The sequence below is a fragment of the Oncorhynchus clarkii genome, chromosome 24, assembly GCF_045791955.1.
Source record: "Oncorhynchus clarkii lewisi isolate Uvic-CL-2024 chromosome 24, UVic_Ocla_1.0, whole genome shotgun sequence".
Taxonomy (NCBI): domain Eukaryota; kingdom Metazoa; phylum Chordata; class Actinopteri; order Salmoniformes; family Salmonidae; genus Oncorhynchus; species Oncorhynchus clarkii.
Window position 1 is genome coordinate 40,311,238 of NC_092170.1, and position 7,500 is coordinate 40,318,737.

A 7,500-nucleotide genomic window follows, 5' to 3' on the forward strand; every position below is an offset into this window, starting at 1 on the left:
TATATAATGGTAGCAGAGTGATATATCATTACTATATAATGGTAGCAGACTGATACATCATGACTATATAATGGTAACAGGGGTTTAGCTACTGTAACATACTGATGTGTATTAGATGTACATAATTGAACCGTATTAGTTAATTAATTAATGAACTAAGCAGCAACTGTTTAAGCAACACTTTTCAACTCTGCTCCTTAACAGTGTAAGAGACACAAGCCGTAACAGAAACTCAGACTTCAGTCCTCATTGACTGCTAGTGGCAATCCTTTCACTGTGTAACAGCGACTGTAGACTTGGGAAACCATGCAAACTGTGTTTTGATAAATCAAGAGTTGTGTTTTGATAAATCAAGAGTTGTGTTTTGATAAATCAAGAGTTGTGTTTTGATAAATCAAGTGTTGTGTTTTGATAAATCAAGAGTTGTGTTTTGATAAATCAAGAGTTGTGTTTTGATAAATCAAGAGTTGTGTTTTGATAAATCAAGAGTTGTGTTTTGATAAATCAAGAGTTGTGTTTTGATAAATCAAGAGTTGTGTTTTGATAAATCAAGAGTTGTGTTTTGATAAATCAAGAGTTGTGTTTTGATAAATCAAGAGTTGTGTTTTGATAAATCAAGTGTTGTGTTTTGATAAATCAAGAGTTGTGTTTTGATAAATCAAGTGCTAGGGTGCAGAGAACAGCATCAGGTTGAGTCAGAGTCTCTGCTCTGTTTGTTAGTACAACCCACCTCCTGTCTCTGTCCTCATGAGTTCCTGTGTGTTTGTTTATACAACTCAAATCCAGTCTGTCTGTCCTCATACTTTTTGTGTGTATTTGTTAGTACAACTCACCTCCAGTCTGTCTGTCCTCATGAGTTCCTGTTCTGTTTGTATATACAACTCACCTCCAGTCTGTCTGTCCTCGTGATTTTCTGTGTGTTTGTTTCTACAACTCACCTCCAGTCTGTCTATCCTCATGAGTTTCTGTGTGTTTGTTTCTACAACTCACCTCCAGTCTGTCTGTCCTCATGAGTTTCTGTGTGTTTGTTTCTACAACTCACCTCCAGTCTGTCTGTCCTCATGAGTTTCTGTGCGGCAGCAGCAGCAGCAGAGGGCATGGAGACGTTGGGGTTACTGGTCACCAGGACCGGGCCGCTGGACATGATCTCAGAAGGCATCAGGCCGGGAGACACCGGGCCCAAGTAGGGGTTAAACGCAGCGGCCACCGCAGCAGGACTGGCATTGGAGGCAAGGCTGGGCGTCACAGAGAACATGGGGACCGGCTGTACGGAGTCAAGAGAAGCACAATGCGCAGATATTCAGTCAGTCTTAGAGGACCAAGATATTGTTAACACTTTATTTGTATAGTCCATCTGTAGATGCTGTAACATTTCAACTTTAGAACAATTAACCCTTGTTCTAAACCTAACCCTTGTTCTAACACTAACCCTTGTTCTAACACTAAACCTAACCCTTGTTCTAACCCTAACACTAACCCTTGTTCTAACCCTAACATGAACCCTTGTTCTAAACCTAACCCTTGTTCTAATCCTAACCCTTGTTCTAACCCTAACACTAACCCTTGTTCTAACCCTAACCCTTGTTCTAACCCTAACACCAACCCTTGTTCTAACCCTAACACTAACCTTTGTTCTAACACTAACCCTTGTTCTAACCCTAACACTAACCCTTGTTCTAACACTAACCCTTGTTCTAACCCTAACCCTTGTTCTAACCCTAACCCTTGTTCTAAACCTAACCCTTGTTCTAAACCTAACCCTTGTTCTAACCCTAACACTAACCCTTGTTCTAACCCTAACCTCAACCCTTGTTCTAAACCTAACCCTTGTTCTAACCCTAACCCTTGTTCTAACCCTAACACTAACCCTTGTTCTAACCCTAACCTTAACCCTTGTTCTAACCCTAACCCTTGTTCTAACCCTAACACTAACCCTTGTTCTAACTCTAACCCTAAACCTTGTTCTAACCCTAACCCTTGTTCTAACCCTAACACTAACCCTTGTTCTAACACTAACCCTTGTTCTAACCCTAACACTAACCCTTGTTCTAACCCTAACACTAACCCTTGTTCTAACCCTAACACGAACCCTTGTTCTAACACTAACCCTAACCCTTGTTCTAACACTAACACGAACCCTTGTTCTAACCCTAACCCTTGTTCTAACCCTAACCTTAACCCTTGTTCTAACCCTAACACTAACCCTTGTTCTAACCCTAACCCTTGTTCTAACCCTAACCCTTGTTCTAACACTAACCCTTGTTCTTAACCTAACCCCAAGCTTCATTGTAAACCTAACCCTTATTCTAAACTTACCACAACCTTAATTGTAACCTTAGCAAACACATACATTTTTTTGATAGTATGACAATTGGTAGAGCGATCTAAAGGACTATCCAAAAGAAGTGTGACCCAGGTGAGGACTGAAGAGAAGCGAAATACAGAGAGAGACAGAACAAGAGTTAGAGAAAGGGAGAGAGAGAGGGGGACAGAACAAGAGTTAGGGAAAGGGAGAGAGAGAGAGACAGAACAAGAGTTAGAGAAAGGGAGAGAGAGAGAGACAGAACAAGAGTTAGAGAAAGGGAGAGAGAGAGAGAGAGAGAGGGGGACAGAACAAGAGTTAGAGAAAGGGAGAGAGAGAGAGAGGGACAGAACAAGAGTTAGAGAAAGGGAGAGAGACAGAGACAGAACAAGAGTTAGAGAAATGGAGAGAGAGAGAGGGACAGAACAAGAGTTAGAGACAGGGAGAGAGAGAGAGATACAGAACAAGAGTTAGAGAAAGGGAGAGAGAGAGAGACAGAACAAGACTTAGAGAAAGGGAGAGAGAGAGAGACAGAGAGGGATAGAACAACAGAGAAAGGTAGACAGTACAAGAAAGAAAGGGAGACAGAAGGAGAGAGACAGAACAAGAGATAAGGAAAGGGAGACAGAAGGAGAGAGACAGAACAAGAGATATAGAAAGGGAGACAGAAGGAGAGAGACAGAACAAGAGATATAGAAAGGCAGACAGAAGGAGAGAGACAAAACAAGAGATATAGAAAGGGAGACAGAAGGAGAGAGACAGAACAAGAGATATAGAAAGGGAGACAGAAGGAGAGAGACAGAACAAGAGATATAGAAAGGGAGACAGAAGGAGAGAGACAGAACAAGAGATATAGAAAGGGAGACAGAAGGAGAGAAAGGGGCAGTGTTCTCTTTACGCCTGCTCCTGTTTCCTACAGTATGCTATTCACTCATACATAGTGGGACGAGTCTCATCTCCATCTGTGTGGTGATATTTATTGTGTGTGTGTGTGTGTGTGTGTGTGTGTGTGTGTGTGTGTCTTAGAGCATCGTTAGGGTTGTAGAGAGATACTGGCAAAAGTTCAAGCAGACAGCTGCATTCCCTGCGCGTGACACGCCGAGTCTGTACTGGCTGACGTAGCAGGTTCTCTCTGACCTCAGCCACAGATTCCTCTGTGAGACAGACCTTCTCCACCAGGAGAAGAGAGGGAGACAGTCTCATCCAGGAGGAGAGAGGGAGAGAGTCTCATCCAGGAGGAGAGAGGGAGACAGTCTCATTCAGGAGGAGAGAGGGAGACAGTCTCATTCAGGAGGAGAGAAGGAGACAGTCTCATCCAGGAGGAGAGAGGGAGACAATCTCATCCAGGAGGAGAGAGGGAGACAGTCTCATCCAGGAGGAGAGAGGGAGACAGTCTTATCCAGGAGGAGAGGGAGACAGTCTCATCCAGGAGGAGAGGGAGACAGTCTCATCCAGGAGGAGAGAGTGAGACAGTCTCCTCCAGGAGGAGAGAGAGAGACAGTCTCATCCAGGAGGAGAGAGGGAGACAGTCTCGTCCAGGAGGAGAGAGGGAGACAGTCTCATCCAGGAGGATAGAGGGAGACAGTCTCATCCAGAAGGAGAGAGGGAGACAATCTCATCCAGGAGGAGAGGGAGACAGTCTCATCCAAGAGGAGAGGGAGACAGTCTCATTCAGGAGGCGGTGGAGACAGTCTCATCCAGGAGGAGAGGGAGACAGTCTCATCCAGGAGGATAGAGGGAGACAGTCTCATCCAGGAGGAGAGAGGGAGACAGTCTCATCCAGGAGGAGAGAGGGAGACAGTCTCATCCAGGAGGAGAGGGAGACTGTCTCATCCAGGAGAAGAGAGGGAGACCTTTTCAGCCCGGAGGAGGGAGAAGGTTCACCTCAGCCAGCAGGAGAGAGAATGTTCACCTCAGTCAGGAGGAGAGAGAAGGTTCACCTCAGCCAGGAGGAGAGAGAAGGTTCCCCTCAGCCAGGAGGAGGTAGAAGGTTCAACTCAGTCAGGAGGAGGGAGAAGGTTCACCTCCGCCAGGAGGAGAGAGAAGGTTCACCTCATCCAGGATGAGAGAGACAGTCTCAGCCAGGGGGAGGGAGAAGGTTCATCTCAGCCAGGAGGAGAGAGACAGTCTCAGCCAGGAGGAGGGAGAAGGTTCACCTCATCCAGGAGGAGAGAGAAAGTTCACCTCAGCCAGGAGGAGAGAGACCCCCCCTCAATTTTTTTTATACACTGCTGCTCGCTGATTATTATCTATGCATAGCCACTTCCCTCCAGCCAACATCAGCATGGTACAGCAGTCTCTGCACCGCCTTTAGCCTGAAAGCAGCCATCCTGCTCTCCAGTTCCACCAGGCCCTGTCCTCCTTCGTGAACGGTAATGTACAACACTGCCGCCTTCAGCCAGTGATGGTCCGACCAGAAGAAGTCCACCAGGCCCTGTCCTCCTTCGTGAACGGTCATGTACAACACTGCCGCCTTCAGCCAGTGATGGTCCGGCCAGAAGAAGTCCCCCAGGCCCTGTCCTCCTTCGTGAACGGTCATGTACAAAACTGCCGCCCTCAGCCAGTGATGGTCCGACCAGAAGAAGTCCCCCAGCTTGTGTTGCAGGTCTGCGAACAGACAGGTTATGCCACAGGGAAGATGCCACCAGGTTGTTAATTATCAGCACCCTCCCTCTATATGACACCTGTGACAGGAGCCACCTCCACCTGGCCAGTCTTGACACCACTGCCTGTGACAGCCCCTCCCAGGTCTTCCTCAAAAAAAACTCTTCCCAAACCCAAACACAAACATCACATTAAACAGATACTCATGGTCCACTCTATCAAAAGCCTTCTCTTGATCTAAAGAGACCAGTCCAAAGTTCACATTAGAACCTCTCGACAAGTCCAACGTGTCCCTAATTAAGAACAAGTTGGCCGTGATTGAGCATCCCGGTACACAATATGTTTGGTCCTTATGTACTATCGAGTCCAGATGTGACTTCAGTCTGTTAGAGAGGACTTTGGCAAATATCTTGTAGTCCGCACAGAGTAATGCCACAGGCCTCCAGTTCTTAAGTTCACACAGGTCCCCTTTTTTGGGCAGGAGAGTCAGAGCCGCCCGACGGCAGCTGATCTGCAACTTTCCTACCAACACGCATTCATGCAACACGCGAAAGAAGTCCTGTATAAAACTTCACAGTCTGCTCCCGCATCTCCCCCACCACAGAGGTCACCCGCCCATCAGACAGCCGCATCTCCCCCACCACAGAGGTCACCCGCCCATCAGATAGCCACATCTCCCCCACCACAGAGGTCACCCGCCCATCAGACAGCCATATCTCCCCCACCACAGAGGTCACCCGCCCATCAGACAGCCGCAACTCCCCCACCACAGAGGTCACCCGCCCATCAGACAGCCGCATCTCCCCCACCACAGAGGTCACCCGCCCATCAGACAGCCACATCTCCCCCACCACAGAGGTCACCCGCCCATCAGACAGCCGTAGACAATTCATACCCTTGGCTTCACCGCTCTGTCTTTCCAAACCAAAGAAGAAGGATCTGGGAGCATCCATCTCCTTGAGCATGGAGAACCTACCAAGTGCTCCCTTTGCTTTAACCTGGAAAAAACTGCCCAGGTCCCTACGTAATTCGGCTAAATTAGCCTGGAGGCCTACATTGCCGTGCCCCACCATCTCTACCTCTATCTCACTAATACAACGCTCTAGTTCCCCCAATACTCCCCTAGCCTCTGAGGATGAGAGAGTTGTGTACTGTTGACAGAAAAGCCTAATTTGGACTTTCCCCATATCCCACCATTGACTCAGAGACTCATACTCCTCTCTTCGCTGCCCCCACCTTTCCCAAAATGTTTGGAAACCTGAGCAAAAAGTGGCATCTTGTAAGAGCTTTACATTGAACTTCCAATAAGATGCCTGCCGGGGTCCTGGTGAAATAGACAGCCGAGCCATGGTTATGTGATGATCTGAAAACCCCATCGGGAGAATGGTAGCGCCCAGCAGCCTATTGCTCCGATTTCTAGACATGTAAAACCGATCAAGTCGGGCTGCACTCACCCTAATCCCAAAAACCTTCACCCATGTATACTGTCTTGTGTTTGGATGTTTAGTTCTCCAAACATCCACCAGGTCAAACTGATTAATGATGTCCCTTAACACTCCCACTGACACTGAATGAGGCTCTTCTCCATTTCTGTCTTTGGAAAAAATCCATTGTACAGTTACAGTCCCCTCCGACCAGCAGCGTCTCCTCAGGCGCTACCTGTGAGAGTTCCAGTCCCCTCCGACCACCAGCGTCTCCTCAGGCGCTACCTGTGAGAGTTCCAGTCCCCTCCGACCACCAGCGTCTCCTCAGGCGCTACCTGTGAGAGTTCCAGTCCCCTCCGACCACCAGCGTCTCCTCAGGCGCTACCTGTGAGAGTTCCAGTCCCCTCCGACCACCAGCGTCTCCTCAGGCGCTACCTGTGAGAGTTCCAGTTCCCTCCGACCACCAGCGTCTCCTCAGGCGCTACCTGTGAGAGTTCCTGTCTAAGGCTCCAAAATAGAACCCCTCTTTCTCTCCCTGTGTTAGACTTATACACATTTATAAAGACAAAACCCATGTTGTTAATTTCTGCTTTAACTTCTTAAGGTATAGGGGGCAGCATTTTCACTTTTGGATAAATAGCGTGCCCAATTTCAACTTCCTGCTACTCATGCCAAGAATATCAGATATGCATATTATTAGTAGATTTGGATAGAAAACACTCTGAAGTTTCTAAAACTGTTTGAATCATGTCTGTGAGTATAACATAAATTATGTAGCAGGCAAAACCTCGAGGACTAACCGTTCAGAAACTATATTTCTTAGGAACTGTTTTCGCTTCCACTGGATGTCACCAGTCTTTGGAATTTGGTTGAGGTTATTCAGTTGTGCAATGAAGAAGAAGGCCAACTAGGAACTGCGTAACACTGTTGAGAGTTGCGCAAGACTTGAAAAGTAGCTTGGTTTGTTGTCTTCCTGTATTGAACACAGATAGACCCGTCTGTACTGTAACCTGGCTCCTAATCCATTGTGATGTGGGCTGTCCGTTAGTGTTCTCTCTGTCTAATATAAAGCATCATCAGCATTCAGCCCCAAGATTTAATTTACATCCCCCTCAGCTGAGAAACTTGCCTGATATTAAAACACCAACGCTGAGAGGAGAGGGAGGTGAA

The 7,500-nt window shown here is 47.3% G+C and overlaps 1 protein-coding gene across 3 annotated transcripts in view; it reads right to left on the reverse strand.

Annotated features, from left to right (window-relative positions):
- Positions 1–7,500, reverse strand: part of LOC139382375 (muscleblind-like protein 1) — a 75,272-nt gene that overhangs the window by 24,606 nt on the left and 43,166 nt on the right. For all 3 annotated transcript variants that reach the window (XM_071126378.1, XM_071126377.1, XM_071126380.1), the window contains exon 3: positions 1,043–1,266. In XM_071126378.1, the coding sequence (XP_070982479.1) occupies positions 1,043–1,266 (224 nt within the window). The remainder of the gene's footprint in view (positions 1–1,042; positions 1,267–7,500) is intronic.